Source organism: Anopheles ziemanni, chromosome 2, assembly GCF_943734765.1.
Source record: "Anopheles ziemanni chromosome 2, idAnoZiCoDA_A2_x.2, whole genome shotgun sequence".
NCBI classification, from domain to species: domain Eukaryota; kingdom Metazoa; phylum Arthropoda; class Insecta; order Diptera; family Culicidae; genus Anopheles; species Anopheles ziemanni.
Genome location: NC_080705.1, coordinates 77018061 through 77038288, shown reverse-complemented (window position 1 = coordinate 77038288; position 20228 = coordinate 77018061). Strand labels below are relative to the sequence as shown.

Here is a 20228-nt window from a genome sequence, read left to right as displayed (position 1 = left end):
TACAAAACAATTTCACAGATTAGCTTACTGTTTTTATTTCATCACCAGCTTCGTTTTATCACTTTAGTTTAAAGATATAACATGTTTTATTGTCCGATGGGCGGGCTGAGGGTTAAATGGCACTGACTTAAACTTCGAGACAAGAGCAATATGCGAGAGATGCCTGTTTTTGGTGAGGAGAATTGTGAGAAGTCGTGTGGCAGGTACGTGAGACGCCAGATCGTGAAATACAGGTGACATGAGAACGCATTTCGAAGGTTTCGATGACGCATCAGTGACGTCACGAAGGCAGTTCCCATGTGGAGCAATGTTTTAAATCCCAGCCCCTTGGGCTGAAATTAAGAAATGTTGAAAATTTTTAACTAATTGGAAACCCCCCTCGTATGCTAATGAATAATGCACGTTGACATTCATCATAGGGCAGAATGTCCGCACAGCCGATGCAGAGATCTGCAATTGAATTGCTATATTCATTTTTTCTGCAGTTTGAGAAGTCAAAGGAAATTAAAGTATCTAGCAGGTTAAAGAAACGACAACATTCATCATAGGGCAGAATGTCCGCACAGCCGATGCAGAGATCTGCAATTGAATTGCTATATTCATTTTTTCTGCAGTTTGAGAAGTCAAAGGAAATTAAAGTATCTAGCAGGTTAAAGAAACGACAACTCCATCAATGGCAATAGAAAGTCATGTTCTCGGTCGAAAAAGGAATGAAATAGAACAAAGTAACCTATCCAAGGACATTACGAGCATTTTTTACACACCTATTAGGAGTTATTGTGCAAAACAAATACACAATTACAGAGCGACTGCCCACGCGCAACAAAGAAGCGTCAATGATCCGTCACGATCTGCTCATTGGTAACGCCCCGTTACTTGGCAGAGGCAACTTCGCTACGGTACATTAACTTAGCTTGGGCTTGCTCCTGAATGCATCCTGGCGTACTGCAACGGAAACGAGTGGCATTCTTTTCCCACGAGTCACAATAGTCCACTTCCGGTGATGGATACTTTCCTTTTTGGGCCGGGAACCGTACATCTCCTGGGTGGATGAAGCGGATCTTCTTTTCACTTGCCCTGACATCTTGGTTCTTGGTGTGGAAGAATGAACTGTGGCCGGAGTAGCATGTCCTTGCATTGTATGCTGACCATTGTTTCCACCGAGCGGATCCTTAGAATTCTGTCGCAAACATTGAACCGTTCGGCGATCGCATAAAGAAAACCCCACTACGTGAGGCGTACCGTAGGAAGTACGAAGGTATCAAGAATTAACCACATTGTGCACCTCGTGACTCACACCGGACCGAATCAAGTGGAGCCTGTTTTTGGAAGCGCGCAGCGTTTAGCATGCACACCATGTCGCACAGTTTAAGGAAGCATAATCGGCGCGGAAACACGAAATCAAATAAATTAATGAGAGTGCAGTTCGGTTGTTTTCGGGTTTGCCTGGAGTCATGGTTTTTAACGATAACTTATTGAATCAACCGCGATGGATGAGTTCAATAGGAGCACTTAGTCTTGGGATTTCCGATCGAAGGAAAATGAGTGGATGTTCTGGATCGAAATGAATCAATCGTGCACGTTCTCATCTCAAGTGAGAAGAGATGTCAGATGGATATAAAAATCAAATTTAGCATAAAATGATTAATTCTCCTCTTATTAGTTGGTAGTACTTGTATTGTTAGCAGAAACGTAACCTTTGAAACATTTCCGATTGTAACAGGGATATTTATATTCAGATATATCGCCATAGGTTCAACTAACGAATGAGAATAATCAACAAGAAAATTTGCATTAGTCGAGCGAGAAAAAACAATTAATAGCATCGAACACCGATACTTAAAGCGATTGCAATCATTTGACATTTGAGCTGAAAGAAAATAATTTCACAAACCAGCTGCCTGACTGTTTGAAACAAGCACGGTTTTACTAATTAGTGTCGGCAGGGCAGAACCGCGCACGGCACCGGTGGCCTAGACAAAGTACTCGTAAAACCTGACCGAGCTCGGTGTCGTAAAAGTCACCGGGTGCATCCTTTGACCACGTTTTCGGTGCGCTCGTTGCATATGTGGACGGTCTCGTAAAAATGGGCTGAGCTAACGGGCATACGAGGAATAAAACCGCCCGGCTTAAGGCACGTCTTACAATCGGCTCCCGTGCTCGCGATCGGATCGGAGTGATAAAATCGGATTTACGGCAATTTTGGACCACGACGATGGTTACGTTTAAGATATAATATTCACGCTTCCGGTTCATGCAATTTCAGTTAGTACATCGCTGTAAATCTTCGGCCGTGGAAATCCTTACCGTGACACTCCAGAGTCACCCTATCACGGGTTGTGTTTTCTGTGCGATAACCTAGGGTCATTGTCACCTTTTCCAACCATCAGCATGACTGCCGGAAGTGTAATAAATTATGGCTGACTGTCCCGCGCTCGGCGTGGCATCTGATCTAAACGCATTCCGGTGCTCCGGATCGGATCGGGATTCCTTTTGACATTCACCCCGTCCCGATCGAACGCGTGCCAGGCGGAACAACTGCAACTCATCGGTGTCATTTAATTGCTGCCCTCGTTGCACACCCGGCTGCAAATGTCAGAATAGAAAATGAAGCCAACGCCATTCCTATGCGCGGCAGGAGACTCCGATCGGTTCCATTTTTATATATATTTGTTCGAGTTCTTTATTTCTAATCTTGATGCGCACACATCCTTCGCCCAGGGAACCACACCCTCGCCACCGAGCGAGGTGTCGGAGTTGGAGACGCGACGAACGCCATTACTATCGGAAGACGGCCGGTCGACTCGGGTGGAATGTCTAATCGGGTGGGTGAGGGTCGTCGAGCCGCGTCCACCGTCGCCTGACCTCAGCTGTCGGCTTGACGCGGTTTAATTAATTCGTTCCGTTGTTTAATTGTTTTGCCGGTCGACACTTTCGGCGGACGGCATTCCAGCTGGTCCTTATTCATCGCGACAGGTGCCGGAAGTGAGTCGTGCAGCGTAGGGGGTGCCCCCTCCCCCCCTAGCACTGCTCTGACCGATCGACTAGGATGCGTGCGGTGCCCTGCTGGAAGACGGTGTAGTCGCTGGCGGAGTTCAGCTCGAAGACGAGCAGCTTCTCGGCGGCCAGCGGATGCCACGCGCCAAAGGTGCAGCCGAGGTTGAGCTGGGAATTGTGAAACAGAGGCACGTCGGATGACTCTCGGGAGGGTTGGAGAAATACTGGACGACTTACCTCTTCGTCGTAGTAATGGCAGAGGCCGTTCATACGAGTGCTCGGTATGTACTCCACGATGTCGATGTACCGGCAGACGGGCATCAGCAATCCTAAACCTAGTGGATGTCAAACAAGGATGTATCTCTGCATATGGACAACATCGTTCTCACTTACCGATAAATCCAGATGTTGGAGGATTCTTTCTGATGCTGCTTTTGGTGAGATCCTGCAGGGCCGTCCACGCTCGCCAGATACTTCGTGGGTCGATAATGTGAAAATTGGACTGCGGGTGTTCGGTGCGGAACTTTTTAAAGTTCTCAAACAGATTAAAGTCGGGGTTAGTCAACCTGGAACGGAAGAAAGGTGGCATTTTACTCCAAACTTATGTCACACTGCTATTCCACCACCTCGGACTTACCACTCCGATAGGCTTTGGTCGAACTTGCCCGGATCCCAGGCGGCAATCGAAACGTTCTGGAACAGCGTCGCCGTCAGCAGCTTGAAGTCGGGCTTCGTGACGACCTGCGAGTTCACCACCCGGACCGTCGTCTTCGAGCCAACGTCCGCCTCGTAGCCCTCGGTCGGTGCGTGGTTGAACCGCATCACGATGTCGTGCCCATCGATGAACGTGCCCAACCCGGAGCGCTTCAACGAACCGGCGCTCGCCACGATGACACAACTCCCGTTGGTGACGTTCCCGAACAGGGGCGTCGCCGGCAGATGGCTTCCGATTTCGTTCCACACGAACGGTGGCTCCTTCCACGACAGGACGCGCACGTTCGCCTGCCTCACGCGGCACAGCGGACTACGGTTCCAACTGTCCACCGGGCGGCTGTACCGCACCCGGTAGTGGTTCCCATCCGCGAACGGTTCGGCCAGACGCTTCCGCAGCTCACCGATTATTTTGGCGCGAAACAGTGCCGTCCGGTTGGCGCACTCATCGCCCACCGGTTGGTCGCACCGGTAGCGGTTGAGGTCGAAGAGGAAGTGCGTCGTCTTCGCGAGACTGAAGTGGGGCCGTATTCGGGGCGCATCGTGCTCCTTCAGCCAGAGGGTGGGCTTTTCGTCGCTGGAGGTGATCGATTTTTGCGTCTTCTCGGTGGAATTGTGTTTCACGTAGAACACACTACGCTTCTCCAGCGCATGGTGCGGTTCTGCAAGGGGAGAGGACAAAGCAAATCCACCAAATCACATCACCCTTTTGATATCAACAAGTTGTTTCGGCTCACCAGCAAATATTGCAACCAACAGTGCGTACAATGCAACTGCAGCGCGTTGGCGGATAGATGGCAGCATGACTTCAACCGAAACTCCTGAATGTATGCAATCAGGCACCACCAGGCAGCAGGAGGCGTGTTTTCTACGCGATGAAGCTAATTTTCCACTGTTCTTCCCTCATTTACACACCTTCGTTGCAATCGGAATCATTAAATGTATTAAGTTTAGCTATTTGTTTACATCTCGTACCACACGATGGACCAAGGGGATGATTTACTAGTGTGCTTTAGTACCGATAAATGTTTCTTCTTCACCCATCGTTTGTTACATCGCCAACCGCTTTGTTTTACTTCGTGGGTCACACAAATCACCTACAAAAAGAATAGATAAAATCACAACAGAAAATCTCCACTATTGTGCCTGTCGGACTTCCAAGTGTCTACACTGTGTGCGGCGACGGAGCCGAGTGTCGCCCTACGCTCATATACGCCCTCAGCCATTGGTCACCACGCAGGCGCCACGCCTGGCATGGAAATGGGAAAAATAATTTTCAAGAGCAACACAACACTACCTACCTCAAAACGGTTTCGGGTGTTCCTGGCTCGATCGTCCCGAAGCGTGACCACTTTCCACATTGAATCATTTCGCTCAGATAAACAATGACGATTTAGAAACCCGTATGTCTGTTCGGATAAGTTTTCTTCCAAATTACGAACGAAAATCGGATTGATATTTCAAGCGGGAGCACGGCGTATTTCATCAAGAATAGGACATGTTATTAAATATGCGATTTAAGCTAGTTTTATGAATTAAAGAAATTTAAATCTTGTATGCTTCAATTTCAAATATCCTCAATATTAATTGAAAAATCAATTAACGGACTTTTGTACTTAACCATTTCGACCAAACGACGATTTCTGTAGTAGCTGAAAACCACGTAAAAGATTTACAATCAACCAAACACCCAGCCAATTATTTATATTTATTTTCATGTCGTAATTAATATATCTTTATTCTACTTCTTTCTACATAGTTAATTCTTCGAATTCTAGTTAGCTTTTTTTTCGTACAGAGATCGTGAATTAGATTATACCTACTCGTTACGATTTACTATGTCACAATTGTACAAGTATCCTGCCTGTCCCGGCTGTTCAGTGGTCTCTCTTTTACTCGCCGCTGTCTGTAGTTGTGCCAGTGTGGTTTTGTATGTAGTGTTTTTTTAAGTAACTGTGTGGGTTTTCCTTGAATCATGTCGCATTCGTACTGCACTTTATTTTCTGTTATTAGGACAACTTTTCTTACTTACTAACCCGCTAGTGCGCTCGCTTTGCGCATCCCCTTTTTGCTGATCATGATTTTGTGAAATAGAAATAGAGTAGTAATGTTGTCGTTCAAATAGTTTACCGTAGCGTCGTTAATAGTAATGCTGTGGAAATACTGTGCTCGTACCGGATGTATGTGTATGTGTGTGTGTAAGTGTTGTTTTTTCTCATAACTTTTTTGGCAATTTTCATTTTGGAAAATATAAGCGTGGCTTTTGTGACCATTTTTGTTGACATTTCCTTCCCTTTGGTATTCTCGTTTCTTCATTCCATATAGCCATGCGTTACAAAATCCAACAGTACTTTGATACACTAGCGTAATGAGTGACCAAAATGCATTCAATTTCTGTAACATTTCATTGTTTAAGTTCTTAAATAATTTTGTTTTACTTTCAATAAAACAAGATTTGACGAAAAGCGTTTTTAGCAACCACGGGACCTAACCGCCTGTCTTCCTTAACCTCAACGCGGTTCAGGGCTTACGTCCTGTTGCTCTTGTTCGTTGCCTCCAACATGCTCATTCGTTATTGTTTTTTTATTATTAGCCCCCATAATCATGATCGTTAGCTTTAGAGTACGTTACGCTAATCATACGTTTCCTATGAATAGTATTTGTTGTTCAATGTTTATCTTACGCTTACAAGGGACAATCTATAACATATACACTAACATTTAAAAGAAAACTGTTCGTAACGGATAACATATGACATTACCAAAAAGCAAACGCTGAAACAGTCCTCCTACCGGCAAATACGCTAATAAACACCGTGTTGGTTTTGTTGTTTCATTACTTGTCTCTTGTATTTCCATTTCACTATAGGCAACTATCCATGTTAACTATTAAATACAATTTAACATACCATCTATTCCGCTAAACATTACATATTCCAACGCTCATTGTGACTGTCAAATGGGGTTTAGACGTTCGTGTTGTTCGTCCTTTATTGTTAGCGTGAGTCACCTGGTTCTGGGTTTGCTTACGAAATAAGGATTTCATTTTTCTGTACTTTTTGATTAAACTTTCTCCCGAACGTGACAGTCAGCGTAGGTGATTTCAATTTGTTAAACCTCTGTTTAACTTCATTCGCACAAACGCCAGCGGTGCCAAACACTCAGCAACTCGAACGTGTTGCAGCTTGGAGGGACAGTTCTATCTACGGACATTCTACGTCAAAGGAAATTGATAGGTTTGTGGGCCACAAAACCGTGTTGTTGATTTTGCGGCTCTACCTTCAAGTAATTTTCCTCTCCGGAATTTTCCACGCCTGCTGAGGGTTTCGTATTCTTACTTTTACTTTCTTCTCTGCTGGATTTTCTTTTACATTCTTTATCACAACTACTTTTAAACTATAGTGTATTGCAGTTTAAGGCCTAATATAGTTCTCTTGTTTACTTTTCAACGTTTTGGTTTCAACGGGTTTTTAAGCTTTTGGGTCGGTTGTGTTTCTTGTTCAGCGTGTAAGGTTCTCCAGGGACCATGAGAATATCTACAGTTTACATATTTTGATGTTTTGCGGTACAAAACATGGTATCCCCGAAACACATGTTGAATATGGCGAGCTTACAGAGTATGAGCGACTGCAGTCAACGCACAGAAAACGAAATTCTAACTAAAATTCGAGGTGTTTTTTCAGCATCACTATAAGGATTCTTCTCATGTTCTGCATCCTGCCATCAGGGTTTACAATAATCAATGATTTTTGAGTGTTTATTTTCTTTCTTTCGATTACACATTCCTTTGAATTCCATATTGGATTAATTATTTGCTCAATCGCAAGATTCTACATGACGTTGTACTTAACAATGTGTCCTCCAAGTTCTTCCCCAAATGGCAGTCCAGCTGCCTGGAACGATATCGGTATTGGAAAAACAACTATTTGGTTGGTTCGTGCTTGGATGTTTAGCGACAATCGTCTTATTCCAGACATTGGTTCGACTACAAAGTTGTTACATCGACGACTATAGTTTTGTAACAAGTAATTGGCAGTTTTCTTTTTTCCAACAAGAGCGACAATATTGGACACCTTCATGTCTTTCATGAGTTGCATCTTCATTGTTGCTATCTTTTATGTTAATCACTTATAATAGGTGTAGGTGAGGTATGTTTATGGTATGGGTATTTTGATCAGCTTGCCAAACATGATGAAAATAATATTGAAATAAAATATGACACGGAATGCAAATAGAGAGAGATAGAAATAGAGAGAAAATGTACGACGTGGTATAAGACGTAAATATAACAGTCGAACATTTGAATAGTAGAATAGCGACACCAGAAAGAAATGGGAAGTGAAGTGCTCGTTCGAAAAGAAAACCAGAAAATTGTACAACAGCTCAGGGCAGTTATCAAAAATGGACACCGTGCGAATTGATACAGACACACCTACACACGTAATAGCATACATGCAAAATTAACAACGCGCAAAGAGGTTTTAGGATACAGAAACACATATCGTAAATGGCACATTCCAGGTCAGGTTTCGGTGTTGTGATGCGATAGATGAAGCATAAAATCAAACATACACTGTTAATTTTCGGATATTAATACTTTATTCCTTTCTTTTCTTTTTTGTTTGTTTTGTTTTTGTGTTTTTTTTGTTTTCGCTAGAAATTATAAACAAATTATATGGCTGTCAAGTTTCTCATGTTTTGCTGCTTTCGTTTACCTACTTCACTTATCCCTTCGCCTTGTATTACTTAATGTCTCATAGTTTTCCGCTTCGTTCCGTGTTTCGTCGGTTAACCGTTTCACTTTTGTTAAATTTTCTTTTGTCATCTACTACTCGCTTCTTTAACCTTTTTTCTTTTTTTGTTAAACGTATTTATTCGCAGATTAACCGCTAAACCGTTACGCTGCTCCATACTCTCAATGCTACCTGGGTTGCAATTGTGTGCTTTGTTCTTTTTGTCTTAGTTTTTGTTGAATCAATGTTTTTCTTTCCTTTCGCGTTACCGACACAGCGATAAAGATATTCTTTTTGCGTTGGTGCCATTTCCACTCTTTAACTAGAGGTTGTATTTATTTTTAACCCTTGCCCGTTTGACTATGCGTGGCATTGCTCGAAAATAGAGGTATGCAATAAATTATATACAAAGGGTGTATTGATGTGAAGTATTGAACTTAAACCGAGTTTACCTTCAAGCCTTTCCCCATTTACTATTTGTTGTGCTTGTATCCGGTCCGGTCCATTTAAAATTTGTGCGCCATTTTTCGTTATATCTATGTATCGTACGTGCTACGCGTTGAACTCGTTTAGCGCTACGGTGTGTTCGTACTCAATTCTTATACTCTTCCATGAAAGTCATAGGCTGCATGGGCTATGTTTTGATTGCTCACTAGTGTGTTTGTTTTATAAATTTGTGTTGCGCAAACAACATCCAACGAGTGTGGAAAACTTAAAAATGGTTAAAATGGCTCGTATAAATGAAGCTGGGAACTTTTTCGGTAGTTTTAGGGATTTCATACACGTTTCGTACATAAAAATCTTGGTTAGTTGACAAGAGTGGAATTGGTAAGATACCCGTTTCTGCCTGGCAACACAACGAGAATAGATCCGAGGGGGTTATAAAACAGGGGCGCGTCGTATCCAATGATACCCCACATGGTAAACATCGTCGACGGGATTCCTCGAAAGAACGAACGAAATTTCGTACATCGTCTAACAGTTACAATTCGACATCCTATTTCAAAGGTTGATTTTCTTTGCTGTGCTGTATGTTTGCATGTTGTGTGAGTGGAAGAAATTCATTTTCTTTCTGTAATCGTTGTCCCTTATATGTTACCAAATGTTTCGCGTTAATAATGCCCTACAGGTTTGACTGGTTTGCTTTCGATTTTGTTTAGGTTAACCTATTCAAACCCCCCTCGACCCCCGAAACACTACCGTACGCGATTAACGACTCACGGTTGATTTCATAGCAGAATTTTGTTGTTTGTTCTTTATTTGACGACTTCACTTTTCATTCCTACTACCACGTATGCTCATTTTTATGTAGAATTAGATAACTTTCCTTAACAATGTTTTACTTGGATGTTACAGGTTCTATGTTTGTAGTCTGTTGTTTTGTTCATTTTTTTTGACATTTTTTAGTAACTTCGTTACTACTATACGATTTCTTGCAATTTTTTTGTGACTGTGTGTATTTTTGTGTTTGTGAATGTTATTATTTATTTTTTTCTGTCTCTAACAAATTCTTGCCCCATGCCTAACACGCTCTGGTCGCCTTCATCCAAGGGGCTGCAATGTGCAGTGTTATTTCTTTCGGAAGTTTTCCTTACGTTTACCTAGAGTAATGTTCGTGTCACTTTCGTCTGTTCTATAAAACACACCTAGATGCTTCAGGTTTTCGTCAAAATGTTCGCGCATTGAAGATTGTTTTTAAATTATCTACTATTTTTCATCGCTCAGTGTTTCTCTCCATTGCCTCAATCGTTCACTTGATTATACGCTATTTGATGTTTCGTTTCGGTTATTTGTGAATGCTTTTGTGGCTCACTATTGTGAGAAGACGCAAGAGATTGCAAGAAACTGTAACTTATGATGATTGTGAAAAATAATGAACTTATGAAAATAAAATGTTGAATAAGGTTGTGTACGCTTGCGCTGCTCTACGTTTCAAGAAAACAATTTTAACTGGTATGTAAAAGTAAACCGATTTTATAGGAAGAAAATATTGACGCGACGGCAAATCATTAGCTGGAAAATCGGTGTGGCTGTGTGGTGAGTATGTGTATTTGTTGTTGTTTTTCTTTACTATTTTCCTCGTTTTCTTCAAATGGCTTTCCACGTCGATTTGCCCCCATTCGGTTATACTTGATCATTCTGGCACACCACTTTATTGTTACTCCTTTTGACTAATTTCAAATCTGTACACTCTAGCTTAATAAAGAAACTGTTTTTCGTTTTTATTGTGTTGAACTTTTTACTTCGCGCCATCATCCTTCTATTGCCAATCGAAAACCTGCGATCGATGTCAACGTCAAGATTCAATAACTCTGTGCTCCTTCACGAACGCTATAACACTGGATTCAAACTGGGTTTTCTTTGGGGCACGGTAGCTTCGCTTATATCTTCATCTATTTCCTGTAACTCTAAGCAGTCTACGTCAAACATACCTTGCTGCCTTAACAAACGCGGCAAAAAATGCAGATGTATCGAAGGGGAGCATTGCAACTAATGATCCTTCGGTTTGGTTTTTAGTATAGCAAATAGGCAAAACGCGTTCTCGGTGTGGCAAGAGGATTCTACGGTGGAAAAGAAAAGATTGATTCTAGGCTTCCTGTCGCGTGGTCTGCGGCACCAGAAAAGACGTCGTTTTGTGCGATTTTTTCATCATCTCTGAGAGAATGAGAGCGTCCTGCTTGGCTGTGTACATGTTCAAGTGTGTTTCGGTGTCAAGTTCTAACGATTTTGGGTGGGATTTTCTGCTAAGGTCGCACGTTGCGCACTCGTCGTGCACTTTCGCAAAACCGATGCACTTACTAATGCTGCTATGCTACCTAACGATGTCGTCGAGGGCATCGCCATCGGATGCTCCAAGAACTTACTCATTAAGTTAGTTTTTTAAGATTTTATTCCCCGGAGTATTTATTGGTTTTCAATACGAAAGTTTTGTTTGCTTTGCGGTGGTCACAAACAGTGGTTTGTGTTTGTGTGGTTGCTGAGTTGAGTGTCATGCTGTGTTTCTTTTTTCTCTCCTCCTATTGTATGCACGGTTTTTTTCACATTTTTCTGCCGATTTACGATCAACTTGTTTAAATTCAACGATTTATTCATTCCTGAAGACGCTTGTAATTAATTCGTAGTTTAATTCACTTTTGTTGCTTACGAACGAAGTAATTTTTCTCTGCTCTTCTTATGCCTCACCGCTTCACTAAATCTTTTAGTATTAATTTTTATTGTTTTCTGGCATGTTAAACGTTTGTTACAAGTTTTCGTCAGTTTAAGTTGTGATAGTTTCCCTCCCCCGTTTCCCATACACTAATTTCGGAACATCTCCCTCACTGCACCTTGCCTTATAGTCTTGGACTGTGTCGTCGTCGTTTTTATTTTCTTCTGCTAGTTGTTATTTTACTTTTATTTCTAGGGGCATCTCCACCCCGAGAGGATATCAAACAGCGTATCGAATACGCTCAAACATTCGCGTCTAATTTCACTGTTTTATGAGTTTGCAGTTTCTTTTTTGTTCTTTTCTTTTTTTCGCTACATCTCACATTTATAGTAACAACTATTGATTATAATTTTCAGGGATTTGGTTGTCTGCTTACACATTTTGTTTACTTTATTCGTTTGACAGGCCGGTCCATCCGCATGGTTGCCCTATTTTCTGTTAGACAATCGCGAACGGGATAGCTTCGAACGTTAACAGTTTTGTTAATATTTTTTGTTTTGTTTGTTTGTAAGGTCAAATATCGCCAAGAAGTTTGCTGTGTATGTTGCTTACAGTTTTGTTTGTCTCACGTGGTACTACTTCACTGCATTCCAGATGGAGTTTGGCGCAAAATAATCCGAACGAGCGCTGTCGGTCAGATGGGTCAGAAAGATCGATAGAGAAAAACAACGGGAGAGAGAGAGAGAGAGAGAGAGAAAAGTGAGAGTGAGAGAGAGTCAAAGAGGACTATGGAAAAGGGGAAAAAATAATGAGCTTGACATTTTTGTCTATTCCTTGCATTTGCTGGTGTTTTCCTCTGCTAGCAGAGTTACGATGGTTTGCCTAATTACTATTTCATTTGTTCTTGCTGCGCTAATTTGTTTAACAAATCGCGCATGCAATGGATGAACTAACAATAATACTTTCATATTTCTTGTTCTTTTCCTCCTACAGTCTCCCTTTGTTTTTCTTCTGCCCTTTCCTTCTCTCATGCCAACTAGACTAGCATGAGATGCTAAACAACTGATTTTGTGTATACTTAATTTTCACGAGCTGTTCTGTCGTCAGTGTGATTCAGGAGAAAGTTCTTCTGCATATATTCCATTTCCTGTTCCCTAATTCCTACAAGTGCATTTCTTTCATAATAATTACGGTTTGTAGTATTAATGTTTTCTAATCACTTGTAATGCCGTTCTGTAGAATTTTCTTATCTTCTTTTAAATTCTATGGCTGGTGGATTAAACTGCTTCCTGTTTTGTTTTACGTTGTTACGACAGCATATCGATTGCTTCTCTATTCCATGTTGTGGTCGTCACTGCACATGAACACTAACGAGCGTAGCCTCGGTAGACATTGGTTTGCTCTAATGCTCGAGATTCCGCCTGCAAATATCGGTGTCTGCCACACACTGGTCCGTCGTAATGTTTATTTTTTTTCATTTTGTTTTTGTGTCAGCATTCTTTCTACCTTCTAGAGGCTTCGTTTTTTTTTCTTTTTACTGCCGCTATCCGTGTGCTTTTATACTCATTAACTAACAACAATTGTTGTAAAAATTGACGGACTAATTACAATAGTAGTGACTTAAGTTTATCTATAAAGAGTTTTCACACGTGTTTGGCCTCATACTTCACACAAACGACATCAGCTCTCGTCAAAGTAACCCATGTGGCTTCTCTTGTCCTTGTTTTTCTTCTCTCCTTTTGTTTTTCTCTCTCTCCCTCTTCCACACTTTCTGCTCACTTTTCTCTCTTTCTCTTTTGCCAAGACTTTCTTTTGTTTCGCACTTTTCCTTTTCCAAAGCGTGCTATACACCCTGACAAACTTCTGCCGATTGAGTTTTATGGTACGTGGTTTGGTTTACCTATCTTTTGTTCATCGCTTGATTTGCTTTCCTAGAGGTCCATCGTCGTTCTATGCAAACGTGGTACGTTGGTGTGTTGTTAGGAGTTCCTAATTACAGCTAGTGTTATTTCTTTAAATCTGATTTTTCGCCTGTGGGAAGCACACCCTGTTGTGTCACTCGGCTGATTCATGTTCCTCCCGCGTGCTACCCTTCTTGTGGGACTTGGTTACACTTTCAACGATGCATTGCTAGTAGGTTAAAGAGTTAATATATTGTATGATGGTGTACTGTGTACTCTTTGACTATGTGGTTGAAGGTGAGCGAAGGTGACAGTGTGTATATTTGAGTTTGTGTGTGTGTATGTACGTGTACGAGGATGGTTTGTCCATTACCGAGTTCCATCCAGTCTTCTCATTAGACGCATTGAGAGAAGTTCGCTAGTGGAAGGTTGAGTAAAATCTACTAGAATACATCTCATATTCCTGCGATCATTCGACTTGGTAGTTGTAGCATGAAATTTGTAGTCTACAGGAATTCTTTGTTCGGTTTGCGGTTTTTCTTTTGTTTCATTCCCGTTTGCTTGTTTATCACTATAAACTCCATCAGCCTCTTTCTGCTGGCTCGCTGATTCGGTGGGAGCCAATGCACAAAAACTTATCAACACAAATAACAAAAACGGTTCACCGCGAAAACAACAATTTCCCACATCACAACAAACAAAACTAACACTGTTTTCTCCTGCTCTGTACACGGACATTCCCACTTTGTTCCTTCGGCCAACAGCAGAGCTCACTGATGGTTTCAGGCTAACAACCAACATGCACCCAACGCCCCTGTCCAAGTTTTCCAGTGTGCCTCTTCCTAAAAGGCAAAGCCTACGACACACCGAATAGGAGCAGTTTTAACACAATAGTTTCACCCGTGCGCACTACTTCTTTCATAGTTTTGGTGTAATGTCGATAAATTGTAACCATACCATGTCGCCAACCAACATTGGATTCCAGTAAGTTGCGTGTTTTTTTGGGTTTTCTCCACTATACCTATGTTTAACATTCTTATTTCCTCTTCTTAATCTTAGCAATAATGTAATTTCAATATTTCACCTAAATTGTCCATCAGTTGTCGTGTTTGTGGTTTCCCCTCTTGTTACATACAGTTGTTTTCATTTCAGCTTTACCGTCTTCGCTCGTGCTGGTTATTTCGTTTCCATTTTTGGAACTTTATTGTATACGTTTATGTTGCTCCAACACAAATTTCCCCTTGCGGGCCTGCTGGGAGCAAGTTAGACCGCGTGCACTTCGATATCTTGGCGCCCGTGTTTGAAAATTTAGTGCACTTTTAGTTGAATCCAGCATAATATTTGTTTTCTCCTATGTTCACGTCCTCAATACCTGTTACCTTACTGCCTTCGGTTTCGGTGAACTGCTTATTTATTAAGCTTTTTCGTTACCTCTTTTTAATGCGTTCCAAAATTCTATTCAGTTTAACTCTTTTTCGATCACCTATATATATATGTATATATACGTTTTTCTTTATCCTTTTCCTATCATTCACCTCACCACCCGTTTCCGCTGAAGAATCCCGTTGGAATGATCCGAGTTGCTTTTGGATTCTGTTTTCTTCCCTTGAATCCTTTTGCTTCTGCTACCCGGAGTCGTTCCGTTTTCTAATTCGATAATTTGTTAAATTGTTTGTTTGTTTCTTTCTTTCTTTGTTTATTGCGCTACACGTCGTTTATGAGTTTGGATGTGTTTTGTTTATCTGTTTTTAACTCTTTGCGAGCGAGTTTCTGTGTGTGTTAAGTTTGTTCTGCACTCTAGTTATACTGCTGTCTTTTTTCTCACTTTGCATTTTTCTTCCGTCAGAACACGAACGTTTATGTTTTTTGTATTTTTGGAAACGTCTTAACCGTACACCGTTTGTTTTTTTTATTCTGGTCGGTTTGGCATCGTTTTGTTTTGTTTTGGCGTTTACTGCAATTTATTTTTGGGGTTTCATTTTCTGACTGTCTGGTGAATGTTGAACAATGTGGTTGATATTTCCTACTTATAACATTTGGAGACGCCTTACCGGTTGAACAGCGTTTGTTGGCGGGATGTTGTGCCGTTTTGTTTTCTTCTTCTCTCTTGTTACTACGTCACTTTCGTATCGTCCTGAGCGGGCCCGCTCTACACCTATCAGCACGGTGCTGCAGCATAGCTGCCAAGGCCGGGCTAGCGGGGCCCGCTGGGGAGCATCCGGGAAGGCTACACCGAGCGTGCAATCACCCGAAGCCCCCGCACCGTGAGCTATAACACGACCAGCAGATGCACCAGCTGTTTCGTCCAGCTGGCGAACTCGGGCCCCGCGGTCAGCATCACCAAAAGGGCAGCCCACGAGTGCACACCACCGGTGTGCGTCCGGTACACTGACCCGAGGGCGCACAGAGCCCTCAACAGCGACGACAGTGCCCTCGATGGCGATGACGATGGCGAGGTGGATGATGGAAGTGTCATGGCCGTGCTGGATGCCGTTGCTCCCCTATTGCTGCTGCTGGGTGTGCTGGTGGTCGTGGTGGCGGTGGTGTCGGTGCTGGTAGTCGTGTCCGGGGACGAGATGGCGATCTGCGCCAAACGGCACTGCTCGGACTGCGAGGAGCTGCTGGGAGCGGACGCTATGCTCGGACAGCTGGGCGATATCGATGGTAGATCGCTGCTGAACGCCAGCTCGCCATCCTCCTGCACCGTGTCGTTGTGTAGCGGATCGCACCGTGCACACAGCCCATCGGCTGGACTCGAGCTGCAGTAGTCGTAGCAACACGCGGTCGGACCATTATTCGACTTACGTAGCTGCTCTCCCGTTTCTTCGATGTTAAGATCTGGAACCGAAAACAAGATTAGATTAGTTAACCGACAGACCATCAATTTAAAGTCACGAGTTGGTTTCCATTTACATTACTATACACTTCTTAACTGAACGCAAATGTCACTGATGGGGTTTAAAATGTCTATAAACGCACCAGACGCAAACAGTTCTCTATATGTTCTGTTTGCAACAATGTATTCAAATTTCCGATTGTTGAAATTAAAAGACATTCTCCTATCGTAAAAGTTATTTACGAAACAAAATGCTAGATCACATTTTCTTGGCAAGAGAACACAAGTAACCAAGGTCCGGTCACCAAGAGGCGTACGAATAAAATTGGCTGAAAAACCACGCGTTTGAACGTAAATCAAAACAACCAGCACGGATGAAACGCTTGTCGAAAACCTTACCTCGACAGAGAAACGTCGGCTCGCCGGCGTACTGCGTCGGATAGGCTGGTGCCCGGTCGCCCGGCAGCATGTACGGACACTTTTGCTCTACGGTTTGACATACGTTTAGACACGGTCGTACTCGTACTCGTTTTCGGCGTGAACTGTAACGAAAGGGTAAGACACACGGTATGAATCAATGATGAGGAATATTAATTTTTAATTTAAGTAACGATGGTTAAAGGAACATTAAATATGTGCTTCAAGTGACTGCACTTTCAATTCCCTTTTATTATCTGAGCCGGGATGAGTTAATTGAAATTCTCTTTCTGTTTTATGTGTGTACAATTTCAAAGAATGTTTCAACGCTGTTTCTGATCGTCTTTATCTTTGTTTCCGATAAATTTTCTCACATTTCCTACGGTCTGAACAGAATGTTGGCGATTCTCGTTACTGGACACGATATTCATATTCTAGCAGTAATTGTTTCAAGCAAATGGATCACTCTCTCAATCGATATAAGAGCCATGGGTTCGATTTTCTTGTTCCGGGAACTTCCTAACTTCTCCAGAACCACCAGAGCGCCTTCCAACGTTAGTGGCCATAGCGCCCAAACAATAACGGCTCGAGCAAAGTTTTATTGCGTCCCTCGGCGGAAAGGACCTTCGGGGGCGGCCATACCGTTGCACGCCCTCAAATGGCACAAAGGATGCCCGGTTCGACGGTTTCATCGGCAAACACGTGCACGCGCGACCACCGACTGGGCGACCGTTCGTTGGCTCCTCGTGCCACTCTCGTGCTTCACCCCCGCTTCTCCGGAGGAAGTTTCACTCCTTCCAGCTCACGGGAGCCATCTCGCGCCAACAAACGGCCTTTACCGGGTCAGACGGAAGCGAACAGTGGGAGCAGCATCGGTACGGGCTTCTTGGCTTCCGTTTCGGCTTTGGCTCGCGTCCTTTTTTATTGCAAAAGTTGTCCGTTCTGTAGCGATGGACATAAGGAGGTACGGCTGGAGCAATGGATACGCACGCTGGACTCCAGCTGATGGTGAATAATGTATGCGGGCAGGGAAAATTTGTTTCACCCCTGTCATCGAAAAGGACGAAAAAAGTGTCCCCACGGAAAGATAACGCCCCACCCACACCACCTTTGGCGCCGTGGAGGCAAAGTGGACAGGCTCGCGCGTCCTTGAGACCAGTGCCTGGAAAACCCTTAATCGATCGCAAGCCACACGAGCCGCAAGCCGCCTGTCGACGACGACGACGGCGTAAATCTGCCGCCGGGGTGTTGCTAATTTGTCTCACTACCCGCAGCCGGATCCCGCCGCAATCCGAAGCCGGCGGGGCCAACTTTGAGCGATTATTAATTTGCCGCTATCTATTATTCACCAGAGCAGAGGAGGCCGTCTTTGCCCTGATGTGCATCCATTTAACTAATCAATTAGCCTGTCCGCCCGGCCCGATCCATCAGTGTTTTCCCGTGCGAATGCCTTCGAGACGGTGGCGGCTCCGGAGTTTGAGTTTTTTGTTCCTCCTGTCACCTCCATGCACACCCTTTTTGCACGAGGCTCTCAGTTCCGGCGTTTCTTCCTTTGATTGACTGGTTTCGGATGAAGTGCGATGAAGATTTTTCCATCCCTTCCAAAGGGTGGGTTTGTTGGTTGTGTGTTTTTTTATTAGTCGGTAGTTTTGCCTGATTTCCCTTCCATCGTCCCCCTTTTTTGTTTCCCCCCGTCTTACAACCCGTTCTCCGTCGATCGTTCCACTTGAGCTCTCGGGACGGCTGCCAGTCAAAGGCAGCGTTCTTCGTTGGGAGTTCGCCAAGTAGCGCAAAAAGGAAGAAACAACAACACGGTGGCTCCGACAAGGCAGCCCTTTTCGGAGAACCACGTCAGTGTGTGGAGTGTGGAAATTCCCAAATGAAACGGTGGTACGGAATTATTTATTCACGACGTTCCGCCCCATGGTTTTGGCCTGGCGGAGGCGCATCCCAGTCCGATCGATCCTCGCTTCTCCAGGGGTTTTTTTTTTTATTTTGTGGACTGGGGTTGTCTGGAGTAAAAGGGGAGCTGAATAAGCCATGCCTAACGGATGAACTTCTAACGATTGGCCTCGGATAGAAGAAGGAAAAAATGTTACCATCCAGCTCGAATATCTACTTGCGGTGAGCTCGAGGAAAACATCTTTGCAACTGGGAAAAAACTGGTTAGTAGACAAACGGAAGAAGGGGTAGGGGGAGGGTGAAAATGTTGATGTTAATTCGAGGAAACCATCAACCATACCATTCGTCGATTATTTAATGGAGTGTGACCATCGTTCGTATGGATTTGGAAAACCCGCGAACAAATATGTTTTTGAAGTGTTTGTTTAGATAAAAAAAAACTCATGCCTACAATACACCCTAGACGTAAACTTTGTAAAACAATACATCCGTTGCTTACCGCATTCCCTCGCACATACCTTTTTACAGTGATTGATATATTTTTTACTAGTTGCTGTTTGTTCGCATCGCTCAAATTCGGCTCAGTCTGCTTGTTCGCGGCGGTCCCATGGTTGGCGTTCGATTTCCCCTGGGTCGCTCGGTCACTGTCTCGATTACCGGTTTTATTGTTAACACTTTTGATGTCCTCCCTCGACGCGAAGTACGGTATAAAAACACTGCAGCCCCACCTTCGATATGCCTCCTGTAGAGAAAACGGAAGAGAGAAGAAAAGAAGAAGACATGGGTTAGACGAGCATAAGAATATTACTTTGTCACCTTTTAGTGTCAAATGTATGGATTACTCCATTTTCTGTATTACGATTGTATGAATCAGTAGTACTACAACAATATGAAATGCAAAAATGGTTGCTACATTTGATTATAATATTTGGAAATATATATTTACAGCACAGCAAGTCGTATAAATCTTGAATTCAGCACATTTCTGATGGTTTTCACTTACTTATACTTTTAATGCTTCTTGCAGTCTGATATCTGCTGGCTGAGTGAGTTTTATATGTGAGATTTCTCTGGATTTGAGGTGAAAAATTTCACAATAAAACTGTTAACATCTTCTGCTAAAAGCTTCTTTAGAAATACAATTTACGAAGCGGAGCATGCCAAGTGGACTTATATACTCTTTTAGAATATCAGAGCAGCCAAAAAGTCACCTAACAAAGTAAAAGTGGCTGCGTTTTACTGGAATAACGCTTCAGCTATCACTTTTTTCATTATCTTTCTCGGTCAAAGTCCCCTTTAAGGCTTAACGCATTCCTTCTACACCTCTGTAAACAAAATTTAGCAAGCATAGGACATTAATGAGTTAAATATTCCTTTTTTTTATGACCTAAAGTATATCTATAAAAGTTTGTACTCTGACAAACAGGAAAAGATTCGATGGATTTGAATTTTTACCCTCAGACATTACCTATTGGAGTCTCAAAAATGATGGTTTTCTTCACATTCAGTTATTTTTAAGTTGTAAATTTGCCTATTGATTTTTAAAACATCTAGCACGCATAAATATCAATTAATTTCGATGAA

The 20228-nt window shown here is 42.9% G+C and overlaps 2 protein-coding genes across 2 annotated transcripts in view; both read right to left on the bottom strand.

Moving 5' to 3' along the window:
- Positions 1 to 3021: 3021 nt before the first annotated feature.
- LOC131294414 (beta-galactoside alpha-2,6-sialyltransferase 2) lies at positions 3022 to 4752 on the bottom strand. The gene is made up of 5 exons (XM_058322461.1): positions 4728 to 4752; positions 3635 to 4370; positions 3391 to 3563; positions 3235 to 3332; positions 3022 to 3165 (listed from the first exon to the last, which is right to left on the bottom strand). Exons 1-5 carry the CDS (start codon positions 4750 to 4752, stop codon positions 3022 to 3024), a joined length of 1176 nt encoding a protein of 391 aa, XP_058178444.1.
- A 10718-nt stretch (positions 4753 to 15470) lies between these two features.
- Positions 15471 to 20228, bottom strand: part of LOC131281224 (uncharacterized) — a 30441-nt gene continuing 25683 nt past the window's right edge. The window contains exons 3-5 of the mRNA XM_058310490.1: positions 19163 to 19386; positions 16725 to 16867; positions 15471 to 16327 (exon numbers count right to left, since the gene is read on the bottom strand). Of these exons, the coding sequence (XP_058166473.1) occupies positions 15759 to 16327; positions 16725 to 16867; positions 19163 to 19386 (936 nt within the window). The 3' untranslated portion in view covers positions 15471 to 15758. The remainder of the gene's footprint in view (positions 16328 to 16724; positions 16868 to 19162; positions 19387 to 20228) is intronic.

What these genes read in the sequence shown, in the direction of transcription:
- LOC131294414 (XM_058322461.1), bottom strand. Translation starts at nt 4,752, where the DNA reads ATGGGTGAAGAAGAAACATTTATCG. An exon ending in GACCAAAGCCTATCGGAGTG is followed by an intron (nt 3,564 to 3,634) that starts GTAAGTCCGAGG and finishes CTTCCGTTCCAG; the next exon opens with GTTGACTAACCCCGACTTTA. An exon ending in TCCAACATCTGGATTTATCG is followed by an intron (nt 3,333 to 3,390) that starts GTAAGTGAGAAC and finishes GACATCCACTAG; the next exon opens with GTTTAGGATTGCTGATGCCC.